General features: G+C 34.7%; 1 protein-coding gene across 4 annotated transcripts in view; it reads left to right on the top strand.

The window, feature by feature from the left end:
* The window catches only part of LOC100644953, a 126407-nt gene that overhangs the window by 96431 nt on the left and 13193 nt on the right, over positions 1 to 16783 (top strand). For all 4 annotated transcript variants that reach the window (XM_003393309.4, XM_048409882.1, XM_012311233.3 and 1 more), the window contains exons 2-3: positions 11110 to 11155; positions 15587 to 15719. In XM_003393309.4, coding sequence (XP_003393357.1) covers positions 11110 to 11155; positions 15587 to 15719 — 179 coding nt within the window. The remainder of the gene's footprint in view (positions 1 to 11109; positions 11156 to 15586; positions 15720 to 16783) is intronic.

Raw genomic sequence — 16783 nt, 5'->3', positions numbered from 1 at the left:
CAGTGAACCACTTAGTCTGCTAAGGATTTTCGTATAATTTTAGATCTTTCTCTGTAAATACTCAGAGTGCCAACACAAAGAAAACCGACTCAAAGCTAATGAAAGAGAAACATATTCACGAAAATATGGTCATGTTTGCTGAAATTAATATCTAGCATTTGTTTTTCATTCCTTTACTTGTAATTCCCTTGTTTGCTTTTACACAAACACGTTGTTGTATCGTTAATTTTTAGTAGAACTTATAACAGGTCTATCTGTTTATGTATTACGTATTATTCAAAGAAATAGATAGTGCTGCAAGAAAAGAGAGATTCAAGAAATATATTTTACGAAAAATGAATACCAATCTAACAAAATTCTCCGAGAAATTGTTACGTATGCTATCGAAAATGGTAATTAAAAAGCCCGTAAAATGTCTTGTACGATATAAAAGTAAATTGAAACTAAGCTTGAATTACATTTGAAAATAAATAACAAATAATATTAATAATAGCATTTCATTCTAATTACTACTTAATAATAGGGATTACACAGTCATTCTCAATCATTATGAATATTATGATGATATGAATGATATTATGAATGGAATAAGCAGATACGCATAAACTATACGTTTAACATGTTATATAATGCATCCATAAATATAACTATGAAGATATGTGTTGAATTAAACATAGTGAATGATCAGAATTCTTTAACATCGACATGTATTTACGTTCTTGAATCGTTGACGTCATCTGGCGACGTTTCGTGCCCCTTTGTCGCAATCGTAGATGAATCATATTCACACTAACCGGCTAATGAGTTCAAGCGATATGCCATTGCACGAATTGCTCCACTTTTTTTAGTTACATGAGTGATATAACACTGACTTCATTGTTTCTAGGTGAATAACACAAAAACTATTCATAATAACACATACTATTTTACTCTGCAAAAGTTATGCCGTTACCTTCCTGTCTATATCCTTTTGTACATAAATGAAATATATTTATTAAAGCAATTAAATAGCCAGACTGAGGATATTCGTATCAATTCATATTTCTATAAACATAAGCATCCATATTTTTACAAATATGAATAAATCCACAATCTTGTAAATAAAAAATGTGTAAATAAAAAATTAAATAATCAAAATAATCTATAAATTGTATAGTAATCTATAATCGCAAATTGCAACTAATAAGACTTGATTAACTGTACGTAAATAATAAAAGAAAAACAATACTCTCATTTATGTATGTATATATATTCTCGCCACTGTATAACGTATAATACCGGTATGTCACACACAGAACACATAAAAGCTTTAATAGAACGTAAACCACAAGCTCAAGTTTAGATTTCGATGGGGAAGAGTGCTAGGCGCTGGCCTATCGAAAGATATTGTCATGTTCGAAATTCCCAGACGTTGGTCACGGTGAACGCGAACGAAGAAGGCCACCGGCAGAGGTTATCGGCGACGAAATGAATTCCTAAAACTCAATTAACCGTAGCCTTCTTAACCGGCTTAACGAACGAGACGAGCCGAGTAATGAATGATCCCGCAGGATACACCTTGTTTAGTAGTTTTGGTTCGTAACCGGTCAAGCCGAGAGGACGAATCTCTTGAACACGATATCCGCCCTAAGAGCCTTCGGGCTATCCAACCCTTTTAAGTAGACCTAAGTAAAACGCCAGGAATGCGGGGAACAACTCGATGGTGCTTGATCGACAGGGTAAGCGATCCGTTTTCTCGGTGATTCATCGCCGGCTATTTCTGGTGACACCAGCCATGAAAAAATATACGCCCGTAGATTAAGAGAAGCGACACGTGAGAATTACGTGGCCGATGAAACTATGCCTTTGATTGTTTGGGAAACAAAACGGTCTTTGATATCGCAGGTGTTGAAACTGTGAATTCGGTGAAAGTTTCGAGGTTCCAGATTCTTACGAAACGGTTTAATATCTTGGTTGATAATGAAAAAAAGAAGCTAGGACCTTGATATTTCGAACGAATGCGTGAATTTTATGAATTTAGAATTCTGATTAATATCAGATGGAAACCAAAAGTTTCGTCATTTTTTAATATTAGCTATACAAATGAAATTCGTCTCTTTTTTAAATAAATATTTTATCATTCATTTATTTGTTTTCCTTTTGCATCGGTTCTAGTTCAGTCGGATAGCAAGAAATTGATTTCTGGCTCGCTTAAACTTGTAAAAAAACTTTCTTGTTGAATTCGAGCAGAGTTTTCATTCGCAGTCAGAAAGATCAAAATTACCACTCCGAGGTCTCCGATACCATTTGTCATGAATTTTATTCGTTATCGCTTCTTTGCTCCAAGCAAAACAATGATAAAATAGATAAAAACTATACTAAGTAAAATGATGCGCAAATACAATACATTTTACAAACACCGTATATCACGTACACTGTAACAAATTAATAAATATGAAAATAAGATGAATTTACGTTCTAACTGAATAATGAATAATGAATATGAAATATTGAAAGTTATTTCCCATGTAACTAATAGATTAATAATATATACTAAAATATTAATGTTATATCATTCCCTCTATTATCATAGGTATCGAATCGTTGTTTTTCTATCGGTGATCGAAGAAAAAGAGAAAAGGGAGTGACGAGGAGCGTGTCAGAATGAATGTGACGCCGGCGGAACGTCGCGGCTCCGTAGCAAAAACCACGTCGTGTACTCTTCTCGCGTGTCTCTTCTTGTTCATCTTCTTCTCCTTCTCCTCTTCTTTCCTCGTATTCCTCTCTCTTTCCCGTCTGCTCCAGGTTGACTTCTCGACCGTGGAACACTTGACGCACGAGGACGGTCCTCTATGTAACGTTCCAGGATGCGTTCAGTCGTTGCTCGTCTCCTTAGCCGTTCCACGTAAGCCGTTCGTCGGGCGACGTCGACGGCTACTATCTGCCACTTCACGTTGCCACCAGTCTCCAGTCACGAGTGTTCTCGTCGTGCAACGGAAAATGGTTGGTTCAATCAACGAGATAATTTGCATGCCGCGCGTACGCGCCACGGAAAAAAACCTCCGTGATTGAGTTCTACGCAACCTGGCGTCTTATGTTACTAGTACGGCCCTCTTGTGCAATAATAATTTACAAACTAATAGTATTAGTATATAGCGAGGAGTTAGAAGTTGCAGGTTGCAGATTCTTTTTTCACAATTTTATCATATTTCGTTCTAATCGGATAATGTGTAATTTGCTTCTAAAATACATATCATAGGAGTTATTAAATCACAAGTTATCTGCTAACTTGTAACTCGTAACTTGTCGATTTACTGAAATTATTAGGTGGTAAATTATCGTGCAAAAGAGAGATCCGGATGATGAATTTCGTGACGCATCTGGTGAAAAAGTGTACGAGTTGACAGCATTTTTCATTTTTCGTGGAAAAATTCGTCCGTTTCTGAAAATTGAGTTTTCGTGCGAACTAGACGAATGAACGTTACGAAATTGGTTAGACGAATCTGGTGTACGTGTAGTTTTTGTGGAAAAATGACGAAGATCTCTTCGTGGATATAATATATACGTACAAAGTAGATGTCACATAAATTCGAAATAAGTCATCTAGTAACATAATGAGATTAGTCATCTTTCATAACTGTGGTTATTGCTGTATTTTAGTGATACACATGAATTTATGTGTTATCTATCGCAAATAGAATGTCCGATGCCGTTGAACGTGTTACGATTATCACATGGTAATAATTTGCCAATTTCTGTATTCAAAGGCAGCAATTTACAAGTTATAGGTTATATACTTTTGTTATACGAAAAATTTCTTTATTGTACTAAAATTTCCTGGTAGAGTTTCAGTTATTTTATTATCAAAGTCGTTATCTGTTATGTAAGATTTTATTAGCGATAATTCGTAACTTGGAAAAGTGTAAAGCGAGTTAAATATTAATTCAATTATGAAAGAAGATTCTATATAATATTTAAATTAAAATATTAAAATTTAAAATAAAGAAATTAAAATAATCTTTATAGAAGATAATAATTGCCTAATTATTTTTAATTATAATTAACGTGTTAACAGTGCTTCGAAATACTAAATGTTGTTTGCTTTCTCGATACAGTGATATTCAAATGCTAATCAATACAACAAGCACCAATCGTGGACAGGAATATTTTATGGTAAAGCGGTAAAGAGTGTCGAAGGTATTAAGTCCCATTCGAGCTAAGAGATAGGGTTTTACGACTACTATGACAAGTTCATGCGATAACGCGCTAGTCTGTTAACGCGAGACTACCTTTGGGAAATATAGCTACACAATCACGAAATTCTGCTGTAATATGACTTTTAGATAAGTTAACATGCTTGCATGTTATGCATATCATTTTTCCAGACATATACGAAATAATACAAATCAAAGTTGGAAAATAACTTAAAATATTGTCGAAATAAAATACTGTATTAAGATATATTAAATTAAAGTGAACGAAACGTCCAGCGAATAGAACACTGAATATTCGCAATAACAGTATCGTTGCAAGAAATTATTTCAACTTAGCTATCTGGCCAATTTTACGGTCGGTTGAATACATTCACATATTGATCAAATGTCACGGAATCGAAAATTGACTTATCTGTCATGTTTCTGCGCGTAGACGCAAATTGCCAATGATACGTATCGGGTCACAAATTGAGTTTGTAGAATGATTTGTGGTAGGCTTTTAGCAGTGGAATTTATAGACGTTCGATCGCGCGTATTACTCGCCGACGTTAAACGAACCGCTGCCGATACGGTGGCGTAAAGATCGGTCACGACAATTTACCGGTGCCGTCGGAAATTCATTGACACGCGTGATTTGTCGCAACCTACCACGCTTATTTAAGAAACATTCCCGGGTTTGCCATTGTCGACGCAACACCAGGTGACTTTTTCGTGGGTCGAATGCTTGGCGGGGTATTCATACGAGCCGGCTCGTGCTCGGGTCACTAGAAAGGCAGTAAATTTGATGGTTTCTTCAATAGAGACGTCCGTGTTTTTCTTCGGTTTTCCATAACGATAGAAACCTTCGAAGTGATCAATTTGTCACGTGGAAAATATGTGCCGTTGAAGGGCATGATATGGAAAGCATCGATACGGAAGATTTTGCTAATTTTAAAATAATTTAAAGAATTTGTTCGCGTAACGCATATTTTTCTCTTGGTTATCGATATGGAATGATGATATCGGGAAATTAATTCGAAACAGAAAATTGGTACCTAATTACTCAACCATTTGGCAATGAGAAAAATTGTTCCTCTTTTTTTTACAATTTAACTAACAATCTTTAACTCTTTTGTAACGTTAAGGATGACACCAAACATCAAATTCTACATGCATTATCGATATCCTCGTATAGAAGCAGCGTATATTCAATTTACGTGTTATCCTAGCAAAGTTCATTAAGTAACATCGAGGCAAGGAACATCGTCTCAGAAGAATGACCACCAAGACGACGCTGTTTGTCAGGATGGATGAAAGAATCGTCATCCACGACATCGACGCGGGGCATTTAGCCGACAGGCGGTGTCCAGCTGAGAGCCATCGGCGTCGGGTCGGTAGCCGCGTTTTTCATCGACGAGTCGGGGCCTATTCAAGTGTTGGCAGTTTTTCACGCGGCAGGCGACAAATATCCCCACTAAAATCCCCCTTTAGATGAGTCCCCACGTGGCCGAGGATGTCATGCCGGATTGTACCCTCGGCAGCATTCATCGTGCTGATCTCGCGTCGGTGACAGCAAATCGCGCAACCGACTTGTGTCTCTTTTCCGGATCCTGAATCGCAATCTTCTAAGTCTAGTCAAAGTTCCTGCGCGATACTCGTCATGGAACGAAACTAAAAGTGATACGTACAACTAAACGCAAGTGATTCGTAACGTGTGCATAAATTTTCTTTCGAATTCGACTTTTAATAATTCGTCCTCGATCATCCTTTACTAAGTTACTACGAAGTGACTTTTCAATGTTCTAGTCGTAACTGTCGATTCTAGTCATCGTTGCAAAATTTGGTGACCTAGTCCATTCGATTCAATCTTGTAAAGAAGAACAGTCAATCACTTATTTAGCAACGACCCAAAGATACGAACAGTTTTACCTCAAACCAATTTCAGCGTTTGTTCATTACGTCAGCATTTACGAGGCGATTGACATCGATATGACATAATCCCGATTAATCCGGGCAAATTTATAGGGAATCTCGATACGTTAGCACTTATAGAAGAATTCGTTTAAACGTCGCCGAATTTATATACCTTTTATGAATCAATTGCGCGAGCATTCAATATCTGTGACTTTACGAAGATTTGTCGAGTGACGTACTGTTGTTGTGCTTTTTTAGGATTTCCGATTAAAAGCATTCCGAAACGTTTAACAATAAACGTTTAGTGTGTCATTAACCGAACGGACGTATTCTACTGTGTGTGAAATTTATTGGTCGTAAATCGTGTCAGCTTCTTCATAAATCTAATAAAAAGTTAGATGATCAGTGATCTCTTGAATAGACGATTAAAAGAAAATAATTCAGTCTTTGAGTCGGATCAGTGTCACGATTCTTCTTACTTAGTGCATGGATTGAGATGACACTTCAGAGTGGTGACGCGCAGATATGTTTAAGGCGATTTGGTGAGTTATGACAGATTTAACGACGTATTCAAGTAAGGTAGGAAATATTGTCCGTAACCAAACATTACTTCTGTCGGATTAATAATCCCTTTTGTGTGGCTAATAACTTGTTTTTGTAAAATATATTAGTTACACGAAACCATATAAGAATTTGATATGAACAGGAGTTTATTATGTTTATAAGTTGTAATTGTAATTAAATGGAATTTTAATTGTATTGAATTTCTAAAAAAATTAATATGAGATACATATATTTTTAGTAAAATCTCTCATATACTTATTAATGATATATATCAAAATTAAATTTAAATCATAGTACTCTACATTTTCTTAACTAAAAATTTATTTAAAAAATTCGATAACTCAGTTTTCAAATTATTATTACAAATAGATGATCTTGAAGATACTATAATTAAAAATTATAAACAACTGTTAAAACTATTTTTCTGATACGATAATTTAATAATGAATTGATAGATATCGCAAACCGAAATTACTTTTGTGGGAAAAAATTGTACAGAAAATTAGAGATCGAAGGCGTTATCGAAATATTATCGAACAAAAGCACTTAAATGCATGCTTTGAATCTTGTGACGTACGTCATGGAAGTCTTCGTAATGGCGGAATCGCCCTGAAGACCCACCTTTGCGTTCGGCCTCGGTGACTCCTTCTCGTCAATACTAGAAATACTGGAAATACTGGATTTTTCACGGAGAGCATGCTGCTGTTTATTGCAACTGGTGCCACATAGTCTACGCTGTTAGAAATTTTCCTTCTTAACATCCTTTCCCTCCTTCCTCGTGTCTACCAATGAAACACCGCGGTTTTAACATTTTCTCCGTTACGTAATGACTGGTAAGAAATTTCAATATTAATGCATCCCACACCTTACAATGTGACAGATACCATCGTACCAAAGTATAGTAAAATATATTCTTCTATTCATCTTGATCCATGGCCGTTAACAAGATGGTTAACCTGCGCTGTCAGGGAAACGTTACCGTGGCTAGCTTTACAATTATGCGAGCCAATATCACGATAAATAGAAAACTTACAGATATTTCAAATAGAGAATGAGCAGTATACAATGTGTAAGTTCGAAAAATATCATTGTTACATGAATAATTCGTAATATAAAATTGTAGGGAGTCGTTGTGACTTTTAAAAATTGTGTAGACTATGGAAATTTGAAAGAGCAATGCAAACGCGATCGTTAGTCTTCAATGTTCATTCATATCATATTCATTCATATTTAGAACGAAACATCGTTTTCTTCCATTGACAATTGAATTTATAAAGTACGAATTTCGTAAGTGGAGGAATTTCGTTTGGCTTCAAATTTTCGTCACTTTTATTTTCATTCTTTGAATCGATTTCTGTTTTGCTGTCGTATGTATTATTCGATAATAAGGATGCCATTATGTACATATTACCGTTTCTGCACATTTTTGATGCATCATTCAGTTACGTATATCATTATATTCATCGTATTTTAAAAACACGCTCGATATATCTTCATGATTTTCCATAACTCTAATTCATTTTCGACGTTTGTGTATGAAACGCACATTTTATATTCGATGAACTACTCGTACAATCTCCGCAGTGATGGTGGTAGTGCAATTAAACCACGAAACTTGAGTCGACAACATTTGCTACACCACACTGCACATTATAACTTGATGTATGTATATCGTTCCGAATGCTCGATGATAAATGCATGAAAGCATCGCATAAATTTTGTGCTACAATCGAACCGTGTATCTTCTTTGTCTCAATGCAAAGAGTCTCAATAAATACGTATTTATATATGTAAATGTATAATGTTTTTCAATTACATTTCGTATGATATAAAGCCTTTGAAGTTGACATTGTCATACGCTGTAAAATATTGTGCATTGCATTCAAAGATATTATTATATTTAAAAACAGAGCTTATCTTTTTTTGTGAAGCGTGTCATAATATTATGAATAATGTATGACAAGATCGTAATCGTAACTTTTCTTTGTAACGATCAAATGTTTATTAAATATAGCATAGGCCGTATATGTTGCCAAAGTTATAGATTTATTTCAGATAAAGATAGATGACATGTGCAATTCTGATAGCAATTTTTCTATAACAAATTTTTATAGTATACAGTGTTCATGTCAAATTCGACTTAATTTTATATGTAATTATTACTCGAAATAAAAATTTGGAACCTATTCTATATTTGTAACGCTCTAAAGTGCAAGGGAAGTATTTTCAAATCCTACATTATACAAAAAAGAAATAGAAATCAGACATATCATGACGCAGTTAAAAATAAAAAATAATACTGTATATAAAATTGTTCATGATACAAAGCAGATACCAAAGTATCATTATAAAGTTCAGTAATTTCAACTTCAACGATATCAGAATTAGAAAGATATGGATATCGATTCGAATTATTCTTAGTTATAAAAATCTGATCGATTATACGTATTTAAGAATATCCAATCCATTTTTCAATTCTAATTTACGAATCGTCAAAATGAAAAAAAAAAGAAACAGTCAAGAAACATAATATAAAACCTAGCTGTCAGAATCGTGCATCTCATTTATCTTCATCCAAAATGAATTTACAAGTTTTCGATAAAAAGCAACGAGTAATTTCCAATCTCGTAATGCACAAATAACAACACCGCTGCGTTCCTCTCTTACACGCTAGTGAACACAATCGAAAAGTATCTAAGTTTCCGAGAAAATGAAATTACATCGTGTCGAGAAGTAACAGTTCCCAGACAGTTCGATAGAAGGGTTTACTATCGTTTTCTACGAAGATTCAGTTGACGTGGGCAAAATAAAGTAAACGGTTTAAGAGCATTGGCGCGGCAAACGGAATTCCTCGGCAGTGCATCGCAGCGCATTCGAACGAGGTAGGCGGGATGATGTGAACGAAAGGAACGGTTTGGTCCACCCCGCGGCTCCATCGGCGAGCCAATAACCCAGGAGAATTAAAGTGAACGGGTAATGAACGTTCGCGACGTCATTGCTGCCGCGCGCCGGTGTTGCTGGTCACCTGTGTTCTGTAACACGAGATGCATTCACATTACGCAACGAGTTGCAGCGGCTCACCACATGTATCTCGTACGCAACTGGGTTATTATTTACAACCCGTGACGCTCTTCGCCGTTACTTTTAATATCCACGTTTCCCGATTTCCTATTTTCGTAATTCACAAACCCACGACATTGATAGGATAACAATGTTGCCACGGTGTATTGATTGAACAGCAGAACTAACGAGGCTGTTGCGAATGCAGAATTTTTCAGGACAATGATCAACGAGAAAGTTTATAGACCGTGGAAAGTGAAACCAACTTCTTTACTATATAAAACGATAACGCGGCCATTGATGCGAAATTATAGCTTCCGGGTGATCGTATGTTTACTCTGTTCTTCAGATTTACGTACGAGTAGATGAAATGTCGAGAGTGATAGGTATAAAAGTTATTACGTGTAATCAGTATATTTTTGTATTGTATATTTCCTATAAGCGCATAAATATCCGTAGTTCAATAACAATGCATCGACTGTTTTTGCATATTATATTCTTCTTCTTATCCTTCAAGCTCCAAATTCGTCTAAATAATTGCACATACCATCGCTACTTATTTTCTTATTTCCAGATTTTATTAAATAAAGTATAAGTATGGAGATACGATGGTTATCATTTTCATTCTGATATTATCTGAACAAGTGTGGAAACAAGGAGAATAATTATACAGCTTTCACAAGCAATATGTGATTTGCTACAATGTTTTTTATCATGTACAAGATATAATTGCAATTGTTTAGAAATATCTGTTGAGAAAATAAATATTCTTCCAGTTAAAAAATTTACTTTCTCTCTAATCCGGCAATCATTGACACTTTAAAAGAAAACATTTACGGAATCTTCTAATCTGATAATTCTAGCTGCGATAATAATTTATTGTAAAAGATACAATATATTTTTTGTTAAACACAAGCTAAAGAAGAAAAATGACGCGAAGCAATATAATGGCAGTAACTCTGTCACCTGAAGAAATATTATTTATTTTGAAAAGAATACAGAATCTTACACAGGCTACAATCTGTCCGACGTAATTTGGATCCACCGCTAATTATCTCATATACGTTTTCCTTATCTGTCAGAAACGATCCACGGCTTCCTATGCTTTCAATTTGTACTGCTACTAATAGTAACCTCCGTCGGTTAGGACTCTACTCCATAATCACGCGAAATTTATTTGCATACTATAAATCATACGGAGATCGCGAACGATTAGGTTGCGTGCCACAAATTGAAATATTGAAAATGTAACAGCAACAGCAAATACCTGCCAGTCGCGAAATCATTTCTCTTTACTTATGTCTTTATATTCAGCACACGTAGATTAAATGGTTTTTATTTATCTCGCGTTTCAGGCAGAAAAAACAATAATCAATGTGAATGTTCTTGTTTGTTGCAGGTTACCACAGCTTGCCGTTTTAGCGAAGATTTTGTGCCTCCTGATGGTAAGTGACATTTTTTACATTAAACAATGTTATAATTTTAGTCAGAACATTTTTTTAACGATATTATGTCTACATAATCTTAAATAACTCTTTAACAAATAATGACATAATCTTCGAATAGAATGCTCTCAAACATTCACAACGTTGCTGGAAACAAAAAATAAACTTTTTTGATATAACTATGAAGTAGAAAGCACATTAACTGTAAAAAAGTTCATATACCAAATCTATATTTTTCATTTATTTACATGTTAACTTTCGAAAAAAATTTTTAAATGCAGATTTATGGTACTCGTAAAAGAATACATTCAAATATTAAAAATATTGATAGTCAATAACTTAAATTATGCTGTACAATTATGAATCTTGTATTTATTATGTTATCGTAAAATTTTACAGACTTGTCCGCTTGTATTTCATTCCGATAAAAGAGACGAATATATAAATCAACACAAAATTATACTTTACATTTGTACTAAAAGACGTTAGATACTGACTTGCGTCTGGAATCACTTTGAAATATGACATTATTAATAGAGCTATCAATATTCCGAACATAAAAATCTTCACGATGGAAATACGAATCCCAAATGATATATATCTCTTGTATTATCTATGTATCCAGGAGAGATACGACCGTTCCAGTTCCCCACAATTACATTCAAAAAAGAATTCCAGCTGCCTGAAGTGTTTTCGCGTTATGTTCATAGTTTAAGGGAAATACTGCTGCCCCAGATACGTTGCCTCTAACGAGCCGTGTAAAATTTGAACGAGGGCTTTGGCCACGTTCGTGCGGAATCCGTAAACTTGCATACTTATTCGATGGATACAAAAGCGGATACGTGCCAGCTCTTTGTGTATGAACGGTGACTAGGTCAGATCGGAGATACTCGTTGCACGAAGAGGTCGAGTTTCGACAGGATTGCATGTTAAAAATCGTTCTAGGACTTTGAAAATCGATGATTACGTTCACGTGCATTTTACCTAGTACAGATTAGTAATTGGTTCTACAGTCCGTTACGAAAGTCTACATACACGTCAAATTTTCTATATTTGCCTTATTTATTGAGGAAAAAAGGGACAAATTAAAAATTCACTTTTTAACGGAGTCACGTACACGTAAATATCAGCACAAAATTTGCTGAGTATATTAATTGAATTGAATGAATGAATTGAAAATGAATTTGCTCAGTATATTAATGGATTTCCCGAAGGATTTGATACTTCTTCCTGAATACGTTTTTTTAATATGTGTAATAAATTCTGTTATTCTTTAAAATACGTGTTCACATAATATAAACTTGAATGCTATAAATATTACGCTGGAGCTAACATCTTTATTATAATATGTCAAATTTAAAAAATGTACGTGCACTTTTGCAAGTGACTGTATGTAATCAGTGGTACGCCTTCGAAGAAGTCAATTTATGGTCATTTGCAGTTCTCCTTGTCGATTCCAATTTTTTTTTTCATTGAATGTCGTGCATGATTGAGTGTTCGTCCTTGTATAAACCGTCGAACTATACGATTCAACGTCTTGCACATTTTTTAGCCGGTACACGTAAAAGTATTTACCTTGCAATTTGGGTCCCCATTTCGCACGAAACGAGGCTATCTACATCTATTCTCGTTTTAATGGTCTCTTTCTAAGTTTGAGTAGTACGTTAAAGTATGCAGTAAACTTTTCTTTCGACGTTTCTATGTTCCAGCTTCCGTACTTGAACTTCGTCCATTAGTTTAACTTCGAAGCTTACTATCGTTAGTTCAAGCTTTCGTGTACGTTAACTTCGATAAACTTGATTGCATCGTTAATTGAGCTAGTCGAGAACGATTAATGGCTTTCGATAAAACGTGAACGAGTCGAATAATTATCGAAATAATCTTCCAAAAGTGATTTCGTATCTCCTTACTAATTAATGTTTCTCTTTATAATTATTTTAAAACGATAACGACTGAAACTTTGTTTTTTATAATTTATTAGAATATGCATTTTTTATTAAAATTACAACGATTCAGTACGGTAAATGTAACACACGTGAATACAGCGGTTATCTATAAATATAGGAGATCATAAGTTAATTAAAATTTGTTGAATTGTTTTCTATTGCCTATCGAATGAATCATATTTCATTAACATGCTTCAATTTTTCCTACTTCATTATTAAGTAGCATAATAAATCAATATGTAACTTAAATATAATAACTTCAATTGTGTGAGAAACGAACGTTGCACATTCTGTTTTAGCGCGAATTATGATCTACGATCGATAAAAGACATCAAGAACGATACAGGACGATAGCTACGATAGAATTGTTATGGACAGAATCGAATTTAAACGAAGTTTATGTGTCTCCAGTAGCGGTTGCGAGCAGCGCGATAAATGGTTTGTCCAATAAGTAATTAAACGAGTACGCGTCGATAAATTTAGATATTTCTTAGTGAAATCGTTCTCGAGTAAATCGAAATTAATACAAATGAATAACTATAACCTCGACGATGCAACAGTTATGTGAGAATTTAATGAACAACCAACGCGTAAAATTGCCAAGACATTTCATTTGCGTTTAGAATTGTTCCCTCGCGTAATTCTTAAAAGACTTTTACAGCAACCGCAATACAACATACGTTCGTCGTAATGGTGACGTGGAATTAACTAGAAAATTGAGAGTTTATCGTTAGAATATATAATACTGCAATGCGGCTACGTGAAAATGCAATGGTCGCGTGCAGCAACCTCGTTGTTAGAAAAACTGTTAACCACAACCGTATGTTTAACGTTTAAAAGATACGAAAGCAACGGGTTTATAGTGGTTAGTCTTATCCATACTTTCAACCGTGGTCAGTTTCCAAGAGAAATTGAAACAGTATAACTTCTCATCGTAAGGTTCGGGTAATATTTAAAAGTTATTGACTAATTTTAACAGATTAGCATGTATAATCATAAATTAATATTTTTTTATTACGCTCGGGCTTTTTTTATGTCTCTAGTCGTTTATACGAGTGTGTCAACGAAGAGATTTAAGTCGGCTCCATTAAAATTTCTGATGAGATACCTTTTTCACAAGTTAACCAAAAGATAATGTGCATGTAAATTTACTTGCAATAAATATCACGAAATAATCATTCAGAGATATTTTCTACTTTATAAAATGTGTATATATACAGATACGAATTTTATTTTTAAGCAAACGTATTGTGGGAATTAAGTATACGATTTTACGTAATTAATTGAACATTATTTTTATATTTAGGCCAAAAGAGAAGTACTTTATGATACTTTAACTGTACAAAGCACCTACTTGGCTTGACGAGATCTGTAGTCTTGCCATCATAACGTTGTTACGGCGCCATTCCTGGAATAAAAGAAGTGTCAGATTCTACGACCATTAATGGACAGCTCGTGTTCGCTCGTTAACAAATCTTGTCGGTATTCATCTTTTGTGGTCTCTGCTGTAACGACGTTTCTCTGTCTTTCTTCGATGCCTTGTGCATTTTTATTCTCACGAATGAACCGCAAAAAGGTTCCGCGTGAACGACTCAACGAATGATTCGATGCCATGATATGTGAATCTGTCGTAAAAATGTTCTTGCCCGCAGTCGTGAAGGAATTGCGACGTCTTTAACGTTTTCATGTTCGGTCGTCGAACTGGAAACATCCTTTGTAAATTCCTGTCTGTTATTTTATCCTTTTCAAAATATGTACTAAGAATTGATTGTCTATTTTAACGATGCTGACGACATTTATCACTTCTTGAATAACAAGTAGCGATGGTCAATCTTGCGATAATACACCGATTTACATTCACTACCGTTTACAAGTATTTGGACACTTTCAAATTGACGCAAATACGCAGCAATTATATTTCAAATATTGTAATCCTCCAGACGACTAACAAAATTCTTTGTTTCTTTTATGACAGAAAAGAATGATGCAAAAATATAAGGAAACATAATTCTATTTAATAAAATGGTCATTCTTATTTCGATGAATGATTTCTTTAATTTCTTTTTTAAATAATTCTGCGACAACTTCTTTGACATACCCTGTACATGTAAAATAGAGATCAGGAGTACGTATGACGAAGTTGTTCTAAGAATTTAATGAACTTTCTACTTACATTTATATACACGAATATAAAAATGAAATTCATACTGTCGTAAAGTTACTTACAATTATGTTACCAATATATGAAATTATTTTCGGACATCATTTCTTAGTAAGAACTAATTTTTGGTTTCTACTTCCATCGAATTGGTTAATAAAGCTTTATATTTCTAAATAGAAATGTCTAATTTATTTTATCGGTTCGAACGTGTAACTTCTTCATGAGTTTTCTTTATTGAGTTTTCTTTCCGATAACGTACTCATTATAATTTACGATTGGTTTTGCAGAGATTTAGACCGGTACAAAATTGTTTGTCGGTTGCAGGTGGTGATGTGCGGGGCGGTGCCGGCGATGGTGCGCTCCGTGAGTCTCTATTCGACTTGCAGCAGCGGCAATGTTACCGTAACTGGCCGCACGATCAAGGCCCTGGGACGCGATGATCATAATGCCCCTTACCGTAAGTAGGATTTTAATGAAACATGCTACTTTGCCAGAAGATCAATTGTCTTACAGTTTAAACATTCGACTTGTTCTACGAATCTTCTTTTCATTTTATCGGGTGAGAAACGATAAATATATTACACCTGAATAGAGTAATGAGCATATAATTAAGAAAAGTTTCCATGCCATATTTAATTTCATTTAGTTTTTTAATCACAAATTAAACTAAATTAAGTTGAATATCATACAAAGATTATCTTCTATTTGATAACTTTGATTACATCGAATTTACTATTTAGAAATTTTCTCTATTTATTTACTCGATTCAAGTTGAATTTGGTATAGAAATTTTCTCTATTTATATGTTCTATTCCTTTATTTGTATTCATAAGGATATGAGTAGACACTGCGACTTTGCGTAGACACCTGCAATCTACTAGTCAATAATTTCTTAAAACCACGCCTAAATAAATCTTGAACTTCGTATTTGTAATGTCATATCATATCGTGGAGACAATAATTTTAGCTGTTACGCTAATAGTCGATCTACATTTACGGTTTAGTAAATCAACGTGTCCATTGAAAGAATAATAATCGCAGTCGAAGCGTATCAGCAACATGTATATGCTAACTAAGATGATAAACTAGTGAAAGGCATGTAGAATTGGAAGTCTTATTCATGGACCGATCGAGTATAATAAAATTTATCGTTAACGATTGGAAACGAGAGCAGTCACGCGACACCAGCATTTAAACGGCTTTCGAATAAATTCATCGTCGCAACGTGTGCAGTCATTGTACACAGGATAGGTCGATTGGTTAATTGAATCGAATCGTACAGTTGGCTGACACGAGGCACTCGGCCGTGACGTTATCTCTTCCGATCGATAGTTCTCTAGACCAATGAGGATTCCGAACGATAGATTAATAGTAGATACTCCTTCGAAGAAATAAAAGTCTAAAGCTGGAGCAGTAAAGATCTGAATTTATAGGGATTCTTATCGATCGACCTAAGGTCAGGGCCTTATCTCGTTCGCTTTCGCTACCAGGCGCCATCGTGGGTCCCATCCGATCTCCGCT

This window comes from Bombus terrestris, chromosome 1, assembly GCF_910591885.1.
Source record: "Bombus terrestris chromosome 1, iyBomTerr1.2, whole genome shotgun sequence".
Classification (NCBI taxonomy): Eukaryota; Metazoa; Arthropoda; class Insecta; order Hymenoptera; family Apidae; genus Bombus; species Bombus terrestris.
Note: the sequence above shows the minus strand (reverse complement) of the source record. Positions and strands in the feature narration are given on the sequence as shown.